At 36.8% G+C, this 25,305-nt stretch overlaps 1 protein-coding gene across 3 annotated transcripts; it reads right to left on the reverse strand.

Annotated features, from left to right (window-relative positions):
• Positions 1–2,232: 2,232 nt before the first annotated feature.
• eIF5 (eukaryotic translation initiation factor 5) lies at positions 2,233–25,305 on the reverse strand. 3 transcript variants are annotated; one of them, XM_065226530.1, is made up of 7 exons: positions 25,219–25,305; positions 23,967–24,177; positions 8,944–9,040; positions 8,715–8,878; positions 7,845–8,355; positions 7,524–7,775; positions 2,233–4,001 (listed from the first exon to the last, which is right to left on the reverse strand). In XM_065226530.1, exons 6-7 carry the CDS (start codon positions 7,734–7,736, stop codon positions 2,859–2,861), a joined length of 1,356 nt encoding a protein of 451 aa, XP_065082602.1. In that variant the 5' UTR covers positions 7,737–7,775; positions 7,845–8,355; positions 8,715–8,878; positions 8,944–9,040; positions 23,967–24,177; positions 25,219–25,305; the 3' UTR covers positions 2,233–2,858. The 3 variants fall into 3 exon arrangements, with proteins under 3 accessions (XP_065082602.1, XP_065082603.1, XP_065082604.1); XM_065226531.1 differs by having other exon boundaries at positions 25,148–25,286; XM_065226532.1 differs by lacking the exons at positions 23,967–24,177; positions 25,219–25,305 and adding an exon at positions 15,355–15,573.

Consider the following 25,305-nt stretch of genomic DNA (forward strand, 5'->3'; position numbering starts at 1 on the left):
GAAAACTATATGAAAACTTTTTTCAGTGTAATAGGAACAGCTGATGATTATGGTCGGAATATTCATAGTCTGGCGAATATAATTTCGGATCTACCAAAAAGCGGAACCAATTCAATATATTTTAGAACAACAGTTGAAAAGGTACTATCAACTTTTATAAACATAACGTTGATTATTCTTTCCTCGCCAATCGAGCGCAAACGACCGGCATCATCGGATAGGGGAAACATTTTCCAACCCAAAGATAGTGTTAGTTTGCGTAGGCGAGCCTTGAGTCACGAGAAAAGGGTTTCCGAAGTTTTATTCGCAATAGCTGATGTGCTCTTTTCTGTTGTTTGTCGTGATTTGCTCGATTGGTTCCGCTATTTGACAGCTCAATTGGTTCCCGAGATTCTATCCACCAGACTATGAATATAACGATTGTACTGATGCGTACACACTAAGATTTTTTTACAGGAGTTAGTATTTTTTTTATTGGGTTTTTGAATTGCTGAAAAAGTCGGTAAAAATTCAAATGACCGTTATCCGTGAGGAATCAATGAAATCGACCAATTTCATTTTCTATCATTAAATGGGGTTAACAGAACTAAGTATGTACAAGTTCAGAACAAATATTCTCATTAATAAATTTTTCACAGATTTTTAAACTTTTAACGAACAGTTCCGCAATTCAAAAACTCGGTAAAACCGTACTGACTCGATTAGTGTGTATGTATTCTAAACTGCACAAAATAAATAAACAGCGATCGCTAAACTAACGAAGAGTTCACACTAGAGTAGGATTCTGCTAAGCTCTATACCCGCCACTGAACAATGATTTTTATCTGAATATTACATAACATTATAAATTCTATATGAATAATCATATATACTTCATTGGAGACATAAGGTTCATGTGATTTAGTGGTGCAATTTCCAATTATGGGATCACATGAAAGTTATGTGAAATTCACATGGATATTTTACACTGGTTATGTGATTTGTTTTATCAGTGTATGACTTACAAAAAGTAGGCCTACGAAAATAACAATTTTTAACGTATATATAGGTGAGAGTCTACACTAAGGAAATGTCAAAGATTGCATTCAGAGTGTTTTTATGTTACTTCATACGCAAAGTTTGCGATTTTCAGAGTTAGTTGGAAATGCTATCTAACATGAAGCTTTAGTGTGATCATTTATTAGCTAGAGAATGGTCTTAGAAGAGGGTAGGTATATAGTTCCGTTAGAGTATGGTAGTATGAAAATTTAATAGAAGTTGAAAATGAGCGAAGGGCCATTAATGCGACAGTGCAAGTCAAACGCACACTCTTTGCTTAACCCGTACGATGTACGCAGAAATTTGAAGTACATATGTCTTCAAACCTACAGGCAAAAAGTGTGCACTTGTCTTTGCTCAAATACTGTCTGCGAGAAATAGTTCTAGCGACGTTTCATCACTGCCTAAAAGTTGCCGAACGGAACTATCTACCTACCCTCTTCTAAGACCATTCTCTAGCTAATAAATTCTCACACTAAATCTTCATATTAGATAGCATTTCCAACCAACTCTTCAAAGATTGCTTTTATGTGTCCCACACATGAATTTTTGCATTGTGATCAACAAATGATATCTATGTACACATAAAAGCCATGTGTGACCATACATATTATTCATTTGACACATAAATTTCAAGTGTATATTCTGTTTATGTGTGGTCACGTAAGATGGAGCAACCATCAGGTGGAAGAAAACCTACAAAGCATTTCGCAATTTTACCAGGTTTTCCTTGAAATGAAACATACGCACTACAAAATGTGGCTGATTTCGAGTTGCCGATAATAGAACAGCAGGTTAACACGGAGTTCAAATGGAAAGGTTGCCAAAGAAAAAGAGGTTACTGACAATAGTCACACTCACCTGAGAAGTTTAGAGCGTTGTATAAACGTTTTCAAACAGTTTTGGTCAATTTTGTCGATTGAAAGGGATAGAGTAGTAAGGAGCAAATAAATGTAAACAAACAAACACGTAAAACCTGTGCGTGATTCTGAGAAAACTGACGATAATACGTAAATTCCCCTATATAATATAATATGAGGTCCACAAGTTTTTCGATTATTTTAAAACCACGCATTTTCCAATACACGTACACGTACTATCACAAATTCTAAGACACCCTCCTCACCCTAAGACTGGACGTCATATCGCCCCTAGATAATTTCTTTCTACAAATGCGTACGCTTTAAGTTGCTATTGTTTTGAAATTGTGTATTTTGCTGAAAAACATAATTTGATTACAATAATATTTGTATCTTTTAATAGTTATTTCAGTTTACTCCTCGTTCAAATGAACGCTTATGCTCCGGCTTTGTTATCTCTGCTTAGGAATCGATCGTTTCAAGCATCAATATATTTTGGAACTAACATAAAGTATAAACCCAGCGCAAAATTTGTGATTAAGTATTGAAAAAAAAAAGAAAATTGTTTAATCAAACCAGAACGATGTTCCCACAGTATTGGTACGCGAGGATCCAGGAAACCAACAGAAACATTTTCAAATGGTGATAATTAGGCGCAAATAATTTCAACCGATCGTTTGTAAATTGAGATAGGTTGCATTCAGAATTGACCATTTATGTTCTCTTCATATCGAAATAGGTATGCAAACATCGTTTTGTTATGGAGATCTGAACAGTTATTTTTTACTCTACTCTCTGTTTTGTGATTACTTACTACGATATTACGTAATTATCATTTTTTATGATCAGCTTTTTTTTCTGTAATTTCAAATGGCAATCAAATAAACATGTTGTAGTTAAAATTTTGAATAGGGAATTCAGTTGGTTTGATTTTGCATCCATTTGGGAAAACACACACATTTAAATATCATCAATGTTGAGATCGCCAACATCCTCTTCCTCATCGATCGGTTTGGTAGATTTCTTGACCTCTTGCTTAACAGGTTCTTTGCGGAGTGAGTCGGTTTTGGCACGATCGTCATACTCGATCTCGACATCGGAGTCATCGTCGTCATCGGATGATTCTTCTTCTTCAGCTTCCTGGAGCCATTTGATGAATGGATTGGCCTTCTCGTGGATCTGAGCAGCTACTTCTTTAGAGACATATTTCTTGCTCACCTTCTGAGACCACTCGAGGATAGGTTTCTCTTCCAGGATATCGGTATCGTAGAACAATTTCAAAATGCCAGGAACCTTATCCATAAGTTTATCAGCATGCAGAGAGATAATTTGCTCTAGACCACCGATAAAGTATTTTTGAGCCTTGGGATCTTCATGGGTGAAACGGAGCAACAATTTTCGGTGTTTGCGAGCTTCTTGGACAATGTTTGCGGTAAACAGCAACTCAGCCAGCACGAGTGTTGATTTAGACTGGACATCGAGGAGGCCTGCTTCCGTATAGAGTTCCTTGTGTGTTTGGACATTTTCAATCTCTCCAGAGTCGCGCTTCTTTTTCACCAGTCCATAGAAAATGTCCAAGCGCTCCTTTTCGGTTTTGTCAAAATCATCCGAAACTGTCATGTTCTTGGCTCCATCTGTCAGATCTTGCATACGGGCGCGGACAGCTTCCTCCGAGGTATCTACCGTCCAGTTGACGTTGTCATCGTCATCCCCATTAAGAGCGCCTGCCTGACCATCGATAGTATCATCAGCAGCAGAGCCATCCGCAGTGCTATCATTACCAGCGTTCGAATCGTCACCATTCTCTCCCTTCTTGGAGCGATGCCGACGTTTTCCCTCGGTAAGGGAGGCTCCCTGACTTGCCGGGTTTACATTCGGTGGATTCTTGATAATGAAAGTATTTACCTTGTGATTTACCTCCAGCGGACCGTGGAATCCACACGCCTTGCAACCCTGCGAGATGGTGCCCTTTTTCGAGGACACAATCAGATCCGTTTCGGGGTTGTCACATTCCGGGCAAAGCACATACCTGCGAATGAAGCCATCAAGAAGGTCTTGTAGCTTGTTGGCATCATGGGATCCATTGACGATGAAACGTTCGTTCTGTAAAAGGTAGCGCATAGAAAATTGAAAATTGATTATTGTAAGTTTAATTTAAGATTTAAGTTAACGTTTTATTTTTACTCAGAAATTTATCAATCAAATTCTACAACTAGATACATTAAGATCGGTCATATACATATCCATATGCTGGAGTTGCTAGAACCTGAAGTGAATCAAAGCCCGAGCTGTCGATGTTATCAGATGCCTATATCAACAGAAATGCGAGAATGTAAGTGAAGATAGCTCGGCCACCCATGACGAAAGGGCGGAGACTAAATATGCAGGCAAATGCTGAATTGTAACTCGGGTCCTCGAGGCATGGTTATACCAGCTACCAGAGTTGCGGCAATGCACACGAGCTGGGTACAGCTTTCATCGATATGGGCTAGATGAAAAAGCGCGTAATTTCGAGATGGCCAACAGAATGCGCTAATTCAGGATCTATTTTTTCGCCTCCTCGTGAGCTTATGATTTTTTGAAAAACAAATATCTCATCTGGTGACGCAGACGAGACGTTTTTTACCCCGTAATTCTTTGTTTCATCGAGCTGGAATAAGCCAAGAGAGGTGAACGCTCAAAATAAATACCATAAATTCAAGGAATATCCGAAAAAACATCTTTCAGACCTTTGACATAAATTTAATTATAAGCTAATAGGATTGTGTCACGTATGGCCTAATAATGACCATGACCAAATGACCAAATGACCTACAACCAATTGCTTCTATGACATCTATTAAGGGTTTACCGCCCCGAGAATATTTTTTTTCGGCACGTTTTTATTTTTCTAAAAATATTGGGAAAAAATATCAAAAATATAAAAAATTCCTCAGAAAACTTACCTGGATTTTTTTTTTATCTCATCATGAAAACAAATTGGACCCTCAGCAAAACCGAAAAGTAGATGTTTTGTGGTTTTTTGAGTCCAACTTTATGCCATAATGACACATAAAAAATGCTTTTGCACGTGAATTTTCATTAAAAAATTAGGAAAAATTTGATTTTTTAAAGATTTTTACCATTTTTTTATAAATGGTTGCAAGGTAATGTTATTAACTGTTCAAATAAAGTTTAAATCACTACCTCCAAGCCGAATCTCATTCACTCCTGTCCGCAGTGAACTTTTTAATTGTGTGTTTGTTGGCTCTCCGAGAAAGTTAACGGATTCAAAGCGGTATGAGTCATCGATTGACCAAATATTTTTGTTAGCTCTTTCTATGTTTCTACGGGAAGCGAATGGAATTGTGCGGTACTATCGTAATAAGCTTGAACTGCCTAAAATTTAACGTTTGGGATATAGGGGGATATTTGGGATATTTTATTAGCAAAGTTGGTCGATTCCACTATGTCAAATCTAGCATTCCAATGTAAACTAAATTAGTTTTTTTTTTCACTCATAAACTTTTATTAGCATAGATTAAACAACATAGAACATTTTCTAATCGCATGAGATTATATTTTCAAGACCTACCAAGTTTTTTTTTTGTAACGAAAACAATATTTGATGGGGTCAGAAGGAAAAGGATACAAGTGACAAACATAAATGAACACTATTGTAATATACTATTGACCGAACACACTTATAAACACTTATAAACGCAACACGTATATAAAATCGATAACTGCCATTTTCACATGTTTTTTTTCATGATTGTCACTTGCACCTCTTTCTTTCTAACCCCCTTATTTGTAAGGATCCAATAAACTTGCTATCTAAAAATCAGTTCCAACATAATGTTTCAACACAAACCTTTTTTACAACATCACTTTTCCCAATCTATCAAAAACTAAAGGATAGTTGAGAATCGCTACCCGAGCAAAGTCGGTTAACAAAATGCCGTTGAATTAACAATTGTTGTCAATTCGTTTTGTATAACACATTTTAGGTCATTCGTGACTTGTCCGGGTGAGATTTGAACTCAAGTCTTTTAGCGTGAGAAGCATGGATGCTAAAAATTTAAACCAGACCCGTATTCAGTTAAATATTATGAATGTAAAATCAGTGATTTCATTGAAAGCAGGATCAGTTTTCCGTTTGATTCAACCATGTAAAATTTTGCTCTCATTATTGCCAACCAAAATGAAATCAACTGGAGTATTCAAAATAAATTACATAAATTACAGCAAATTTTGATTTTAATTTGATCTCCAGCTTTGCTCAGGTTGCGTGCCCAGTGAGGCGACGGGAAGTGGTAAACTCGCTCTAGATTGCTAACCGAGCCAACGGAGTCAATGTTGTGCCATTTTGGGAAATAATGAAGACGGAACTTCGCAAACATCCCGACACTATTAAAACAGAGCTGGAGTTTTTGACTTTGAATGATCTATATTTCTTGTATTTGTTTAGTTTACATGGAGTTGGAGCTGGAGTTGAAGAAAATTTGGATAAAAACAACAAAAACACTGGGAAAATCGGTTGTACAACATTTGATGGGTGGAGTGAAAAGGAAGGTCCGGGCATTCGGGATGGGTGACTAAATTGAATAAAACAAATTTTGTAAAGCATAACTCATTACTAGTTTTTCGTTCCCTGAAAATTTCAAGAAAATCCAATAATCTGTTTAATTTTGGTTTGCTGTCTTGGGCCCGCTGTCACGTATGATATGTTGCCTACGCGTTAATGATGTCCTATCATTGTCCTGGAGACTCAAACTCGTAAAAATCATCCATGCACCGTACGCAAATTCAATATCTCAGACATAGATAAATTTTCTAGGTTCTGTGTCATGAACAATTTTCAAGGTTCTAAAATAACAAGAATATTAAAAGTATCGGTCATCAGACATCGGAACACTTTTTAAGATTGCAAGAAGTTACAAAAAATCACGTGACTTAGGAATTGTTAAGAATTTTTACTGGAAAATTTAAGAATATCTTGGACAATTTTAGACTTGAAAAATTTCCGAAACATTGGACATTGCTGTTTATTTTAAAACTCAGACTTTCTTGTTCGGTATCCTGTTCTAAGGAACAGTTCAGAATTGCGAGCTTGAAGAAATTGATTGATTTATCTTTATTAGGGAGGCTTTCAGCCTGGGGCTGGTTCGCCTCCAATAAGCTTGAAGAAATATTCAGGATTGTTAGTGAAATATTCGGGATGTCGATTTTTAATATAACCGAATTTAATGAAAATATGTACCGGAAAGTATCTAAAACCCTTATTTCGCGTAATTTTGCAAAATTCAAAAATAATGTGTAATGTGGATATTTGAAATTCAGCTGAATATGTAGAAACGTATAGGCATTATTTACTAATGTATGGGAAAACATAAAGTTAGAAAAAAAAATCAGCATACACTACACATATTGGCAAAATGAGCGGAGTTAGGCACCGTGCGAAATTATGGTACTGCACGGTAAAGGTCCGGTTGTTTTCGAATTCCGGGTTACCCGGTTAACCCTGCACATGGCACTTTTAAACTGGCTTACTGATGGGAAATTGCTCAAGTAGATGTCGTTTGAAGCAGGTGCAACATTTTATATCTATCACTTCTGTACCATAGAACTATAAACGACACTTACCTTATAATCAAACTGAGTTTGCGCACCCAGCTCACAACCAAAGTATTTGGTTGGGTAGGTAGCCGGGCGCCCGATAGCTCGTGCAACGTCAGCCATGTTGACGATGACCGTCTTAATGCCGTTGCCTTTTCCTTCGACCTTGGCATTGATCCGGGGCATCTTGTAACGGTAGAACACATCCGTAACATTACGGTTAACGTTTACGGTACCCATGGTGATAGTCTTGATACTCTCGATTCAAACAGATGACACCTTGGAACAAACGAAACAAATTTATCACTTCGAAATTTACCTATGACAAGCTATGATGATAAAACTTACACACAGTAAGAACAAATTCTTTTATCGATATTCAAGATTTGCTTCTCAGAACGATCTGTACTATATCTCTCTTAAGATTGAATGCTCTCTGGAATGACACACGTGTTCGACTATTTTGGTTGCTGCCAACTCACTGTCGCCCTGTAAGCTTATCGTCCTTAGCAATCCTGATCGCAAGCTAAATTCATCTGATGCTGTTGATGGTGCGGGATAGTATGAGCGCACTGTCGCTGCGTAAGTTCGCAACGGTTAGGTTTTACTACGATATTGCCAATGGGGGTAATTGAATCTCCGTCGCCGATTTGTGGTACCACGGTTGGTATCAAAAGCATTTGTATATTGATTATGGATTCGTATCTTCTGCTGACGCGCAATGATGAAAGTTCTCGATCTGGTTCGAGTTGACTTAACTGTGCGATACTGCTGCTAATTCAAATATGTGTGGGTGGATTTTGTTTCCGTAGACTACGATAGAACTTGACGCGTTCGAATTGCTTACTGCAGCGGTTATCTAGAAACGGCACACACATAAAAAAAATCAAAACAAAAATAAAATAAGAAACGCAGCTTACTTAAGGATAAACAAATTCGTATTATAACATAAATAGCGTAACTGGAGAAAATGCTGAAATAACGAAACCAAAGGTAAACTTAAGGATGCGATAAACTAATGGGCAATTCTGGAGAACCAATCTCGCTGCTGTCCCACTTGAATGTTTCACACAGTTTTAAACACATACACGCACTGAATGTTGAAGCATAATACGCTTTCTCGGAATTAGACGGTGATTTGAACCGTGCAAGAGTTGGATTTAGCTTGATCTTGGTTGTTATTTACAGCGTTTCCGGTGTCAGTTTACGAATAGTCACCTCTCACTAAACTGCTAGCGTAAACGGATATCTCTGTTGTGGTTGTTGTTGTTGATTCTGCTGACAAGTTTTCGATAAGCAAAGTGTCCTTTGAACGACAGGATCTTCACGTTTCTCTAAATGGTTGCAGCTTCCGATGTCTATTGCTAGAATATTTAGAAGTCCTAGAATGGAAACGAATGAATTAGGTAGAAAGACTAACAGCGATCTTGTTGTTCACACTACATACCTGTGACTTACGCTACGCTGTTGAGAAATCATGCACAATGTACCACTTAAACTCCGTAAGAGGGGAGAAAGCGGTGCTCCTTTGAGTGCTGGTGTTTCTAGAAATGATATAAAAAGAAAGAACAATATTTAAAACAAACTTTTTTCAAAATATTAGTTTGTAAGTCTACAAGTATACATTAATCGACTGAGTTCGACGATATCGAAAAATTTATGTGAGTGCTCATGTGACTTTTCTCGGAGATGGTTAAACCGATTGCAGTTTCAGTTTCAATTTATTCCTATCTGGATCCCATAGAAACCTGTCGAATGTTATCCCGATCGAACATTTGGTTCCGTAGACATGACCAAAACCTTAATTTTGATTTGCAGTCTTCGACAGAGTTGTAGTATTCTCAATCCAAGTCTGAGATTTGGTGAAATTTGAGCAATATTTGGATTTTTGGTAAGCAAACGTTTCCCATACAAAATTTAAAATCGTCTCGCAAATCGAGATTACAACCAAATTTGTTCAAATCTTGCACAGTTGTTAAGGACCTCAGCAGAGCAGTGAGGAACAGGGAGTTGTAAAGTTGACCCACCCTTGAATCAATAACAGTCCGGAAATTTAGAAATTTGGAAAAATTTAAATTTCCTGGATTTAATCACATTGAATTTTTAATAATTCTCCCTGGAATTCACTCAAAATTTTCATGGAAAACCTTTTAAAATGATCCTACAATTTTCTTCAGCATTGCATTAGAATTGTGCTTAGAATTATCGTGGAATCCTCCTGAACATTCTTCTCATTCCATATGAAGGAGCTTTCCTAAGAATTCTTTTAGAAATGCACGGAGAAATCGATCTCTTGGAATTCTTTTCAAAATTCTCTTAACACTCTCCTCAATTTTGGTTTGTTTTTTAGTATGTCTTCAGAATTTCCTTGAATTTCTTAAACATTCTTTAAACCAGTCTTCATGGTACAGCCTAACACCGATGGGCAAGCAGGCTATTGAATTTACATGAACATTCATTCTGAGTTCACGCATACACTTCATCAAACGAACACACACACCTTAACATGATTACAATATTTATGTGCGTACATCGCTTACTTCAAACTCGAACTCAAGTGCAGCAACCAAATGGAAATAATGAATGATGTTAAAGGAATTATAAAAAGGACCAAGTCTGGCTCGAACAATGAACTTTAAGTGTATTTGACCTGAATGTTCACCACTCATTTGTCACTACTCTGAAAGATGTGTAGGCTAAAGCGAAGACATCATATCAAGAAGACTGGCAACTTTGCCAGAATCCAAGCGACAGATGGAATAGCGCTGCGCTTGAGTGAAGGTGTAAGCATCGCATAGAAAAATAAGCAAATACACAAACCTTTATTCTGAGGATGGAACCTTTACCAATTCGTTCGAAGCATTTACCTTTGAGCGGCAGATGTCTCATAGCGTTCGTATGAGAAAATGAAAGAGTTGCCATTCGATTGGTTGTCTTCGGCTAAAGGCATATGAGAAGCGTTCATCGAATTTGTCTGCTCTTTCTGTTGCAACATAGCAAGCCTCGATGTTCACACTTGGGTACAGGTACAAAGCAATGTTGGAAAAATATCAAGCTTAATCTCACCAGCTGCAAATCTCGCCAAACTGTGGTTTGGCTGATTTATGGGGTGTTTACACTTATGCTATTTCACTAGACGGAGACGAGCCAGCCAACGGCTGAAAGTCTCCTTAATAAAGATATAAAAAAAAAAAAATATTTCACTAGTAAAAAAGCTCACTAGCATAATGTAAACGCGTAATAGCATGATATTTTGCCCCAATATCACACGATGAGTTCGAAAGACAACACGTGCGTTCAATGAACGCGTACTGCATAAACTGGAACTCAAACTTAACGCCGTATGTGTTTCGCGAAGACTGCTTTTTTCAACTTTAAAATTTTAATAATTATTTGCAAAAGTCTCTGAAAGTCTTGACATCCCTAATGGTCTTATAATCCAGATTTAATGCCATACTTGAATCGGTTGAAAAATGTACATAATTTTCGAGTTTACTCTATAGCTTATGCAATATTTTGATAATTGTTTATGTTTTGAGAGTTGGTACACAGATTGATTGAAGTTGAGGCGTCGCCACTGTAATAATCCTGAGCAAATTTTTTCAAGTCTTAGAGTTATAAAAATTCCATGAAGTCTACAGATCTTACAGACTACTTACTTTACTTAAGTGGTGCAAAAGGCCCACAATAGAAAGTATACTGTCTATAATCGTATATCAGTCCCATATGGAAAAAGTAGGCATCGAGAAAAGAGCAGTTGAAGATAAGAAATGCAATTTCCATGTTAATATTTAAAAAATCATAGAAAATTAATCGATAATTTTGTCAACTTAAAATCAGTTGCAATGCAGCTTGCATGATTTGTTATATCAGTGTAAAATATGGCGATTCAAAAAGCAGAACTGTAACTTGACCTCTGGACGATTGAATTTCAGGATAAGACTGATATGCGATTATTTTGCTTGATGGGACAAAGTGAATTGTTGTTGTTTTCACAATTTTCATGATCAAAGTCCGTAGTTTTATAACGTAATATGAAACCATATGGGACTGACAAATCTAGCACAGGAATCCACTTTGATCTACTTTAAGATCAGAAAGTATTGCGACGACTGTCACTTACTTTAATTTTTTATAGGATGCTAAAACTGAACGACTCGGAACTGACAACAGCAGTAGAAATAAAAAAAAGGAGAGAAACTAAAAGAATATGTTAAACGTTCAAACCAACTGAACAATAAGATCGGAAATCACTGAGTTAGTCGTGTTTGGTTCAGATTGATTTTATGTATAAAAACATAGTACTTATCTCTATCACAATTATATTTAAAGCTGGGATTGATTTGATTGATCTAGCTACGTGTAAATATACTTGAAAGCGACTCAGCAAATAGCCAAAGCATATTAACTTGTAAATTTTCACTCGATTCTGCACGTCGCAATCGTTAATCCAATTTATTCGAATAAAAATCTTGAAAAGAACAATAATACTAAACCCTTAGTTGAAGTTAATTCTGTTCAACTTGCAGCACATTTCTAGTTGCGTAGAAGTTTTTGTTTGAACGAAATGATTATTATTAGTATATTAGTATAGTAGATTATGTTTTAAAACATGTGCCAAAATCACTTATGTCAAATTCAGAAACTGTTGAAATCATTGAAACAAGATTATTTTCCTGGCGGGATCTTTTCCCGATTTTTCCTGGTGAAAATAAAATCCCTATATTGTACCACCCTTCTTCCTTCTTTCAAACATGAGCGGTTCTTCCGATCCGTGAAAGGTCATGAAAGTACAGCTTATGTTTCAAAGAAGGAAAAAACGTGGGCATTAAAATTAAGGAAAAATACCGTTTTAGATGATTTTGTGAAAGAACAAGCAGGAATTAAAAAAGGATAATCACTGATAGTAAATTAGCTCTTAGTTTCAAAAATATATACAATAGGGTGGTTCAAAATATCTATTTTGCTCCACCAAGCCCAATCGATATCAAATCAGGTCCGGATAATTTTCCTAAAATCTGAGCTCATTTGGATGCGAACTGTGAACTGCACTCTATGAAGTTTATATGGGACTTCGTTCTAGCCCTTTGCTGTAATTGGAAAAGTTTGCAAAAAAGTTCGTTTTTGGCAAATAATGTAATGCATACGAAAAACGAGATCCCACTGAACAACAAATTTCCTAAACAATTATTCTGATATTAGTTTAGCAGATGACGGTTCAAAGAGCTTAGTTTTTCACTGATACTAAAAATACGGGAACTAGGGGCAAGAAGGTCACCCTAACGATAGCGCGTTTTTAGATGTGATTCCGTGAATATTTATAGGAGTTTGTGAATCGAATTGTAAGTTTATAACCTTGTCTCCATGTATCATCATTGAAATTAAAATTAAACCCCATCAAAAAATGTTCATGATTTTTTCAAAATGTCATGTCGAACCTGCTCTAAAAAATGCTACGGGGCAAGAGGGCCACTCTTATGGGGCAAAAAGACCATATGTCTAAAATGAAGTGAAACTGATAAATGTTCATTTCTAAACAACAAATTACTATTCTTAGGTATAACAGCAACTGCTTTTATTGTTTATTCCACTAAAATATTGACTTAACGATATATTTTTTTATATCTAAAACATATAAACCATGTGCGTCAAAGATTCAAATGGAAACTATTTTTGATACTATTTTATACAGTTTGTTTTCCAAAATTTCACGAAAACAATGTATATTGGAAACGTAAATGCCCAATTGTGTTAATTTCTGAACATTTTTGTACAATTTAATACATAAATGTAGGGGTGGCACTCTTGCCCCGTATAAAGTTTATTTTTAGGAATATTATTTTTGATTAATTAAACAAAATATTTAATAATTTATTGTTATTAATGTATCAAACAACCGTCAATAGTGATGTCTCAATGCAGAAATTGTGAAAAAATAAATAAATTGGAAATTCCGAAAACCTTATTTTATGATGCCTATTCTTATAAAAAAACTAGCTTTTCAATGCATCAACACAAAATGATTTTTTGTATTTTTTTACGACTTCGATTCGGACAGAACTTTTTAGAATGCTACATAGGAATACCGTGCATAGGTTCATCGTGAGATTAAATTGAAATGATTTCATTTTCAAAATATATTGAGGGTGGCACTCTTGCCCCTAGTTCCCCTACAACCATGTAAAGTAAAGTCACGTAGTTTTTCATTTCGTCAACCAACGTACACTAGTACAACCGTAGGGGTCAAACATTCGTTTTCCAGTATGAGTCATCGCTAAATGATCCATTTTTACATTTGAAACCGTGCACATGTTGAGAATGTAAAGTTACACCGTAAGTTGAACAACATTTGAGTACATCAAATTTGTTAACTTTTATGGAAATTCTGTCATGAGAGAGCGACTAAAATATGTATTCTTTTGTCTTAGAGTAAATTACCGTCATCGCATTAGTGAGCGATGCGTGACGCTGATATACTAGCACCGTTTTTTACACGCTATTTAAAAACTACCCAAAGTGTGACAAGTTGACAAATGAACATAGTCGATCGGATTCATGTCGGTGTTGATTCTCAAAAAGTGCGCAGTCATGATTCTCAAAAAAAAAAAAACCTACACTCCCGATCATAAGTTTAAGGACACCCCCAAAAAACATGACAAATTTGTTATGTTCATATCTCTGTCATGTTACGTCCAATTTTCGTTCTCTTTAGATCATTTGAAAGGTATTGAAAAAAAAAGGTTTTCAATATAATTTTCAAATTTTGTGTACCCAAAGTTACAATATTTTTCAAAATTTACTCTGAAGAATCGTGACTGATTTTCTCAGAATTGGGTTGGCCAAATTTTGAAATAAAAGTAGTAGTAGAACACTTATGCTATACCATTCATACCATTCAAATAACCTTTGGAGATCGAAAATTAAACGTAAAATGAGAGATCATTGAACAAAACATATTTGCATGTTTTTTTGGGATGTCCTTAAACTTATCATCGGTAGTGTATATTGTTGTAATTGATTGTGCTCAATCCTTGTGAAAATCCGAAATTTTATTATATATATTCATATAAAATTTACTAGTACATTATTGTATTTATATTGTAGTGTTTATATTTATGACTGCAGGTGCACATTTTTTTTTTGTATGACCCAACTATTTTAAAGCCAAGTCTTTAAAAACAGACGAAATGAACTAGCCATTGCCATGCTAAAAATAAAATAAATCTTGAAAAACAAGTAGTTATATTATTTATGTAGTCGAGGAATGCGATCTGCATGAAAGTTACAATACAAAAAAAAAAAACATGACGGCTGGTTGCAAAGAATAGTACTAATAACAGCTGTGCCCATAACACGAATACACAGTAATATTATCGTTTAGCATTAACTGGAACACCTACCCTAATTTATGGTTCAATGACTTGAAGTGCCAACAAATCATGATTTTACAAGTTGAAAAATAAATATTACAAAAATAATATTTATCCATTTAAATTCTTATTTTACTTTCGAAAATTTTTATTTGTGAACAAGACATTAGTTAAAAGAACACATGGGAAGTGAAAATTTCTACTGAAAAAGCACACTTTGTTGTAGCTCAAGGTCGTTGCAGTAATAAAATGTTACAGCTAGAAAAATAGCAATACTGCACTAGCTTGATCATTACAATAAAAATTACCTTATTGATCAAGACAAAAAAAAGTACACTCATTAACTTAATGCGAAACGAATTAAATCGAACCAATAATTGGCAACAAATAAGTTCCTGGAAAACCTACATGTTTGCTTTTCCCCTAACCGATATAAATAGTCAGCGTTTCCTTAGAGTCTGGGAATGAAAAATCGAAACACAACTTACCTCTATGATGGCCGGCCAATTCCGGCTGGAAAATCCCAATCATATGATACGCAGGTAGCGAGGATTCCCCAAACACGCTGAATGCTATTTTTCCTATCGTTGAAAGGTAATCCTCAGACAGTAAAAGCTGAATTTTGTTCAACTTTTACTAGATGACACTATTTGCAGTGAAATTTCTGCACAGTTTTCGCACAAGGACAAACACGTCACTGTCTCGCAGGTAGGAAATTATTCAACTGCTGCAGTACAGAAAACAGCAAAAAAACAAGACGAGCCTAGCATTGCTCACTCTCACTCTCCCTGGAAAAATCTCGTCACGGTGTTTCCACCATATGATTCGAAGCCCGGATTCTCTTCCTTGACGAAAGAATAGGACAATTTTCGATATTCTCTTCTTCTCATTTTGGGAATCAGGAATGCTAGCCAATAATTTAGGAGCTCATATGCTGAAAATTTATTCTAAAACAAAAGTTGAATTACAGTTTACATAGAGTCATGATTGTGCTTGGATATGCGTATTCAGTCAAAACCTGCGAGACCAAGTGTTTGAGTTTTGATCAACCCAAATATCAGGGAAAGTCGGTTTACTGTCACCATGTGAAAGTAGTACCTAGAACTCGAAAACAATAATTATGCTGCCACCGCGCAGACGCGTGCATTTCTCACGAGAGCACAACAGAAGTCAATGTCCATCGCCAAGAAGAGAGTGAAAATTTGGAAACGGAACACTTTTACACTCTTCCGTCGTTAAGATCCAAATGATGCTCGCCCAAGTAGAGCTTACTCGGTAGTGATTATTGGAAAAGAAGCAAACTCTTGGTGTATTTTTAGGTGCCTTTGCCTCCCTCCAGCATCCGGATAGTGAAGTCCTATCCTATCCGATAGACGAAAAATAAGCATAAGCGATATCAACTTTATCAAAATAAATAGCATTCCAATAGAGATTGCTGCGATCATCTCACACAGGTTCGACTCACTTCGCTATAAAAGAAATGTTTTTATGGAATCATAACTGCTCTTTGTGCGGATTGCTTTCTCGATGATTAGCTGCATATTTCAAACTTAAAATTAGCCAAACAATGAAAACAATTGATTTTTCTTAAGATATTGACTCCTTTGCATCTGACGTATAAAAATTGTATGCATATCGTTATTTAGTTTTAAGGTTCAATTTACTTTGATGCTTTTTGGAAAATTTCAAAAGCAGTTTTTTCCGATGCATTATTTTAGATTGCAAAAAGCTCGCGTCATTTTGTGTAAAATATCAAAATGAATCGAATAGTGCGAGCTTTTGCAATCTGAAATAATGCGTCGGAAAAAACTGCTTTTGAAATTTTCCAAAAAGCATCAAAGTAAATTGAACCTTAAATAAATAAATTGTCTTAGTTGCTCCACTATTGGCTCATCCACCCTACAAAAAAGATTTCAAATTAATATTCTTAGGGAATTGTTAAGACAATTTTCAAGAGACAATAAAGAAAATATATGAATTATTGAAAATACAAAGAATGAGTTTCAATAGAATTCTTGAGGGAATTCCATAAGTGTTTCATATATTAACAAATTTCTAGATAATACCAGGTAGAATTAAACGATTTTGCTACATTTCCCCGAATGTCACTTCCCCGAACGCCATTTCCCCAAACCATTTCCCAGAATGCCGTTTCCATGCCATTTCCCAGAATGCCATATCCCCGAAAAAAAAAGTTAGGAAATTTCCAACCCTTATTGCTGGCAATGGATCTTATGGAAATTCTTGAGAAATATGCAAAGATATAATAAAATAAGTTTCATAGAAATAATTTAGTAATTTCAAACAATGGAAATTTTTCAAGATTTCTTACACTGAAATTCAAGATCCAGCATTAACAATAAATCAAAAAGATTGTAAGACTTTGATTGAGAACAAATGTCAAGATGCAGGTTTTAGAAAACTGTTAAAGATTATGGGAATAGAATTTTCAGAAAAGTATAACAGTAAGTAATGTTAGATCTCAAACTAGGAAAAATTCTCTATGGACGTACATTAGGGTGGGTCAAATTTGTATGGTGAATCACATTACCTTGTTCCCCACAGCTCTTCAGATATGTATTGGTTGGTTATGATCTGGATTTGCGAGAGAATTTCAAATGTTACATAGGAAATTAAACGAACTTATTCATTTGCTTCGCAAAAAATCAAATATTGCTCATATTTCACTAAATTTCGGAAATAGATTTGCAATACTATGCAGAACAACTTTATCGTTTGTTTAACTTCTCCATTAAATACGGAGAAATAAACAATGAAATTAGACGATTATTGTATACGTGGATAAACAAAGCTAATTAAACATACGTTCAAATATTAATGAAAGTGTCCCAAAAGATCGTAAAAATTTTAAAGCTTGTACGATCAGTAAAAAAGATTTTGTTGCCCAACTGTTTTAATACACGATAGAACAAAATATGACAAACAAACCACATTGCATGTATTTATTGTTATGGGCAAAATATTGTGAATCTACTATAAAAAAATGATTCGCCAATTTTTCGCGAACCAATCGGAAAATGTACGCCAATGACCATATCTGAAACGATTTTTATGTATAGTTTATGAGAAATCAGATATTTTGGAAAACAAATTCAAGTTATGTAGACTTTACACCCACTCCCCTATCGTAGATTAGCGTAGACTTTTTACTATCGCTCCCCTCCTATCTAAGTCTACGTGATTTATGAACGAACCCTAAGAGAAATAATCGAGATATCAAACTTAGAATATTTATTAACAGAATTCGATTAATATAGGTACAAACAAATATTTTAAGGTTTCAATCAAATTCACGGTTTTTCCAGTTTGCTGTCGATTCCCGGTTCTCCCGGTTTTTCCCGTTCAGTGCCCACCCTGCAGACATTGAAAATTTACATACATAGTTGGAGATGCTTAACGTCAGATGTCAGACTTTTTTTTTTTGCTTTATTATAGAGACTTTCAGCCTGTAGCTGGTTCGTCTCTTTGAATGATTGGGGCTCACCCCCTCAGATAGAGACCCCCCGGATAGAGAAAATAAATAAATTACATAGTGTTTGTTACAGAGTTCTGTGTCGATTGTTTTAACAGTAAGGAAGGTGAACGAAGTTTATTTGTAATCACTAACATTGTTGAAAGCTCTGAGGCAAGAACTGAGCGGGTTGTTATGACCATAACATGTTCTATGTGCGGGAACTGCGATAAGTGCTGAGTACCGCAGCTGACGCTGTGGAACGTTCAGTGATACTTGCAGGAGAAGATCCGAACAGTCGACGTTATTCTGGACGATATCGAATATAACCAACCAGTCTTGCCGATAGCAGTTCCAGATCAATTAGTTGACATCGTTCTGGATATACAGGTAGATGGACAGGATCATTCCACGGTAGGTGCCGAAGAGCAAAGCGAATGAATGATTTCTGCACACGTTCGATGCGGATCACCTGAGATGTATGGTACGGTGCCCAAATGGGAGCAGCATATTCCAGGATACTTCGCACTAAAGCACAGAACAAGGCTTTTAATGTGTGCACGTCGGTGAATTGAGATGCATTGCGGCGAATGAACCCAAGAACGGAGAAGGCTTTGGCAGTAACGGTGGATATATGTTCGTTGAATCGAAGCTTACAATCCATGATAACTCCTAAATCACGGATAGACTGCACACGTTCCAGCGGAGCAGTGTCAATATTGTAAAGATGATTGATGGGAATCCAACAACGGCTAAAAGTGATCACCTTGCACTTATTGATGTTCACGCACATTCCATTTTCCTTGCACCATCGTGAAAGGGCATCGATGTCAATCTGCAGAGCAACACAGTCCAAAACAGACTTGATGACTCTGAAGATTTTGAGGTCGTCGGCAAAAAACAACTTTCCAGAAGATATTTGCAGGCACAAGTCATTGATGAAGAGCACAAAGATCAATGGACCTAACACACTCCCTTGTGGAACTCCAGATGGAATGTAGAAGGTCCTGGATCGTGCTGAGTTCACCTGGACGAATGCTTTCCTACCAGTCAGGTAAGACATTAGCCAGTCGGCTATCCAATCGGGAAAACCCATATGTCTCAGCTTTTCCACGGCATAGCTATGCGGAACAGTATCAAATGCTTTCGAAAAATCAATGTATACAGAGTCCACTTGATTCCGGCTTTCAATCTCACGAAACAAAACGTTGGTTGTTGCAGAGCGATGGGGAACGAATCCATGCTGGTATTCCGAAATTATCGGTTTTGCTGCAGACAGTAAGACCTCGTGGACCAAGGATTCAAAGAGCTTTCCCAGGCAACAGAGAATCGAGATCCCGCGGTAATTTTCAACGTGCCGCACGCTACCCGATTTGTGGATGGGAATCATTTTGGCAGTTTTCCATAAACCTGGGAATGTTTTTTCATTTAACGATCGATTGAACAGTATCGTCAAAGGTTTAACTATAGACTCGGCGCAATTCTTCAGCAGTGTTGGAGTTAAACCGTCGACTCCGGCTCCTTTCGACGCATCTAGTTTGGCTAACGCTCTCAACACTTCCTCACGAGAAAAATTGAAAAAAGGAAGGTGGATATCATGGGATGGCACATTTTGAAAACAACCCGGGTGAGGTTGGGGCGACTCCGCATTAAACACACTTTGAAAGAAGGTCGAAAAAAGATTAGCTGCCTCTTCAGAAGAGCAGGCCAAAGCGTCACCATACTTGACATTGTCCGGAACACGATTGCTTGCCCTTTGTTGCTTCACGAACCTCCAGAACATTGATGGGTTTTGTTTCAAATTCGATTGCAGCCTCTGCATGTATTCATGGTAGCTTGATGCTACGAGCTCTTTGTAGGACAGTTCCACAAGGTGAAGCGATTCTCGGTTTTCAATGGTTTTGTTAGCGAAGAATCGTTTACGTGCTTTACGCAGTCTGTTGCGCAGGTTTCTTAACTCAATGGACCACCAGGGCTTCCTGTTGGCTCCACTAATAGCAGGGCGGCGTCGAGAGACCTTCAAGTGGAGAATTTCGTAAAGCTTGTCGTAAAACAGAAGAACAATATCATCGACAGAGTGCCCCTGAAGAAGCTGCTCCCAGTCAACCGATGAAAATTCTGCATTGAGAGATTCGAAGTCGCAGCGCCTAAGATCCAGATCAATAGAGTCCGACTGAGCGTTTGCTGGAACGTGCACACATCTATGTACATCAACTTGAAGTTCTAACGGCGGATGGTGAGGATCGATAGGCAAGAGTGGTAAAACAGGATGCGATATTTCAAAATCGTCAGGAGCGTTCGTAAAAGCCAGATCGAGTAGCCTGCCATTCGGGTTTGAGATTGAGTTTAGTTGAACCAAAGTTGTGGTTAATTTCCGAGAGAGAGGGTCAATGTCCGTAGCCTGCGGGGTTGTCATCGTTGTTCTTCCGTTTGACATGTCATTTAGAGAGCTGGTGTTGTCCAAGTGCCGTCGTTCTTCCGTTGTCGTATCATTGTATGTTGCGGGGTTCTACGTATATTGATAATAGCCTGTGTCTTTAAGGAAGTCGAGAAGTGATCTTTCCCTATCTGGGTCATTGGATAGTGCGTCTCTGATGCTGAGACCGATACCGTATTGGTCTCGGAGGTTTTGATGTGCAGGGCAATTTACTATGAGATGCTCAACTGACATTTTGGAGATGTCAGACTTAAAGTGGTCATTTTGCACTCGTATACCTCACCGTGGAAAATTTTGAAATCATCACTTTCATAGTTCTTCTATTCTCCACGGGGGGGCAACTTTGATTTACCAATAAGATAACCAACACGCAAAGAAAAAAGTACCTAATTTTGAGTTCTTTTCAAGCGTTGTTCACGAGTTGTTGTCATTCACTCGCATCACTGTCGAGTTGGGTGAATAGAACTCAATTTTGGGTTGTTTTGCTCTTTTCGTTTTTGACAACAAGAGAGCAAGTGAGAGCTCGAGTGAGCGGCATCAACTCAAAAGTAAGTTTAAAGAACTCAACCGTTGGGTAGTTTTGGTTCTCCATCAATAGGAGCGTTGATTGTTTATTCTATTGACCGCCAGGTGCACTTCGGTGTGTTTACAATTTCCTTCGCACGCAGCTGATTTGAAGCGATCGTAGCCGGCGCCGGTGGTGTAGTGGTAACCGTGACTGCTTTCTCACCCCAATGGGTCTGGGTTCAATCCCAGCCGAGGTCGGTGGGATTTTCTGAGGCATAAAAATCTCTGGTTACGTCTTTCGCTTTACGGAAGTAAAGCCGTTGGTCCCGGCCTATGTGTGTTGATGAATGGGTGCGATATCCTATGTAGGTGTGCAAGCTGACTTCCTGCACATTCGATTGCCGTCAATGGATGGCAATCGATGTCCGTCGGTCATTGGCACTAGATTGCGGAACAGAGACCGACGTTAACTAAAGGAAAGAAGAAGAAGAAGCGATCGTAATCTCACCACCGATAAACCGACATGAATGATCATACAAATTACAAAGAAATTTCTGATCAAAGCACAAAACTGACACGCGTACAAAATTTATGAGTTGGTTCGTGTCTTATATATTTAGGACAAATTATTTTTATCTAGATAAAACATTTCTATGGTTTTGACAGATAGGATCGCTGCACATTTGAATCGGCCGTTATGGATTCTCGATCAAGAGTTAAGTTGAAGTTTCATGTCGGTTTGTCGGTGATCTCACCGCGTTAGCCTTTGTTATATGGGAAAAATGTCTAAGAAAACGATATATTTGGACGAAACTTTGCAAAAGCCTTCATCAGAAGTGAGGAATCAATAACATACAGCGTATCAGGCATGGAAAAAATACAACATTCCCAAAACGACACTTTTGGTAAAATACGGGAAAAAGTGATCTGGAAAACCAATTAGCTGATTGGGTTTGCTTGTGTGCTACACTCAAAGAATAAATAACATATCCAATGGAAAATAGTCATTAGATTTTCATATAACTTTCATGTAATATCATAATTGGGAATTGCACCACAAAATCACATGAACCTTTTGTGTCAAATGAAATTTAAGTGATAACTCATGAAATTCAGATAAATATCATTGTTTTTGTTAATGGAAAAATATTATGTGTATTCCCAATGAAAATTATATGAAAACTTTTTTCCGTGTACTTCAGGTGGTACAAAAACGACTGAAGAAATCGGCAAAGCAGACTGGTACACTCAAAAAATAAATCACATTTCCAATGGAAAATATCCATTAGAATTTCACTTATCTTTCATGTGATCTCATAATTGGGAATCGCATCACACAATCACATGAACCTTATGTGTCCAATGAAGTTTATGTGATTTGTCATATACAATTCATGTGATCGTATGAACGTTATTTGAATTTCAGATAAAAATCATTACGTTTGTTATTGGAAAAATATCATGTGCGTTCCCAATGGAAACTATATGAACACTTTTTTCAGTGTACAGTTGCAGTTCATGTTAGTTGAACGTCGAATTGAATCATCTAAGCCAGACTAAAGGATATGTTTCATTCATTATGGCTCTAGCGCAGTGTTCAATGTCGGATACAATTAAGTTATCAAAGCAGAATCTCACGATCATTAATGCAGCGTGGCCGTTCTTCCAACAAATTCTTCAATAAATATCACCTTTTTCTTCATATATTAATAGTCCGCGGGCCGTGAGTTGAGCACCATCACCAGGTATGAAAAATATGTAAACCTACTGTACGATTAACTTGATTCGCTTTCTACCGCGATCAGCACGGTGTTTCCGCTGTAATGATGCGTACAATCTATACTTTTATCTTTGAACTTTTGAACAAATGTATTCATCAATATTGCAAATCCACCGCTCGGTTCGCGGTAGGAAGCGAATCAAGTTAATGGAGATAGATTTTATTTTTATTACATTTTTATTGTAACATTCATTCGATCATTCGTGACTTGGCCGGAGGTGAAATTTGAAATTTCGACCTTCAACGTGAAGGGCATGGGTGCTAAAACATCCACCACAAACACGTAGCTACATTGCAAATTGTAAGCTACGTGAATATTAACACTTCTATACGAACATAATTCCGATTTTTTCAGGTGTTCCTCAGCAACTGTCACCAGACCAATTATTCATTAATAATAGAACTTAGATAGTATGCTCAGCAGACGTTTCACTAAAATCTTGCATTGATAATGTCTACAAATATTTTATATAAACGAAAACAAAAAATCAATCAATAGGTCACTCAAGATGTTATGTATTATTATGTTTGTGCTTCTCTTTTAACTAACCTAGAATACACTAGAATGTTAAAATACTATTGCTATAAAACAAACATTATCTATTGTAGAAATACGTACGTATGAGTAAAATGAGATTAAAACCACCACAACTCGAATACGTGGCATGCACTTTTTTCGCACTGATTCGGAACACACTACACATGGTCATTCGTAGTAAAAGTAATGTAAACACAAGTGCATTTTTTATCGCTTCTATTCTAAAATTAAGCCAGCTGTTGCTGTGCTGTTCGCTTACGAGCCGGTGAGCGGAAAGGTGTCGACATGGCTAATAATAATTCCTCACACATCGAACTATTAGTTTTTCGAGACATTTTAGTTAGAAAGAAAACTAATTCCACTTACCTTGTATTCTTTCTAAAGTCATATAAAACGCTGGCGCCACTCGAGGCGATCCTTTCCTCCAATCAATTCTCAAACTTGCCACCAACCGATTATTGCACTATTTAGAATAGAGATTGAACTACGACCGATGTCTTTGTGTCCTGATCTGCTTCTGATGATTTCCTCTCACTGACTGATATGGAGATATACACACACCGTTTCAGATGAGATTCTGGAAAACAATGAAAATCGAATTAGCACGCTTCATTTCATAATGCTGCACTTTGATGGGGACACGATTCGATTAGAGTGAATCCAAAAATTGTATTTGTATTTATTTCATACAACTTTAATCTGCAGTTTTACACTTTTTCAATAAGTCAAAAGAGAACATTGCAGAATCTTCAATTTGGTTACTAAGCAAGCTCACCTTACAATTTTGATAACATGGATCTCAACATTCATGCGCTGAAATGATTTATAATACCTTGTACAGACATACCGAGTAGTACCATTGTACTCCTTTAAACTAGTACTGGATTAAATTAGTACAACGGTAATACTCGGGATGTCTGTTAAAAGTATAAACTCGGTACTGGGAATGTACTTAAGTGATACTTCAATTGGTAGTTTTCCGCAGGGAAGCAAACAGCGTCAAAAAATCTTTTCACCGAATGAAGATGTATTTTTTTATGTGAGACGTCCAAATGAGAATTCAGGAAAGTACTCTCTTTAGTTTAAATTTCATCCATTTATTGTCTAAATCAAGTATGTTATTGTGACCATAGTTGCCATAACCATAGATAAGAAACCCACAGAAACAACCCTATGAAGAACAATAAAAAAAATATGGCGAATGAAAAACTGCATACCTACCACCATCTATGGTGGATGAAGCAAGCATGGTTACAAGTACAATTCTTATTGAGTAATTCGCTCCGTAATAATGAAAATCGGTCAAATGGAAATAAATGCACGAGGATTGAATCCCAGTTAAGAAATCGTGCAGGATTAATTGGACTTACGCAAGCAATTGTCGACATGACGAAATTGAAGGGGAATAAAAAAAAATATATGAACCCACGTCGACATGATAAATTGGACAAAAATGAAAAATATGCTATTTTCTCATGTTGTGCACTCAGATTGCTTATTAATTATACATTTTAAGCAGACGGCAAATGAAACAAAATATTACTTACGTGTAAAAAGCGTTAAAGCAACACAAATTGGACAAAACAGAACAAATAGCTCGGAATTTATTCGGACTTACGATTTCCTTCTACGACGTGAAAAAGTCAAAAGTACTGATGGTTTCTTCTCGCGTTTTCTCACAACGACTGTCGCTGTTGCTGATTGG

This window comes from Ochlerotatus camptorhynchus, unplaced genomic scaffold (assembly GCF_037179485.1).
Source record: "Ochlerotatus camptorhynchus isolate MF236.1 unplaced genomic scaffold, CSIRO-AGI_Acam_v1.1 ptg000254l, whole genome shotgun sequence".
Lineage (NCBI taxonomy): Eukaryota > Metazoa > Arthropoda > Insecta > Diptera > Culicidae > Ochlerotatus > Ochlerotatus camptorhynchus.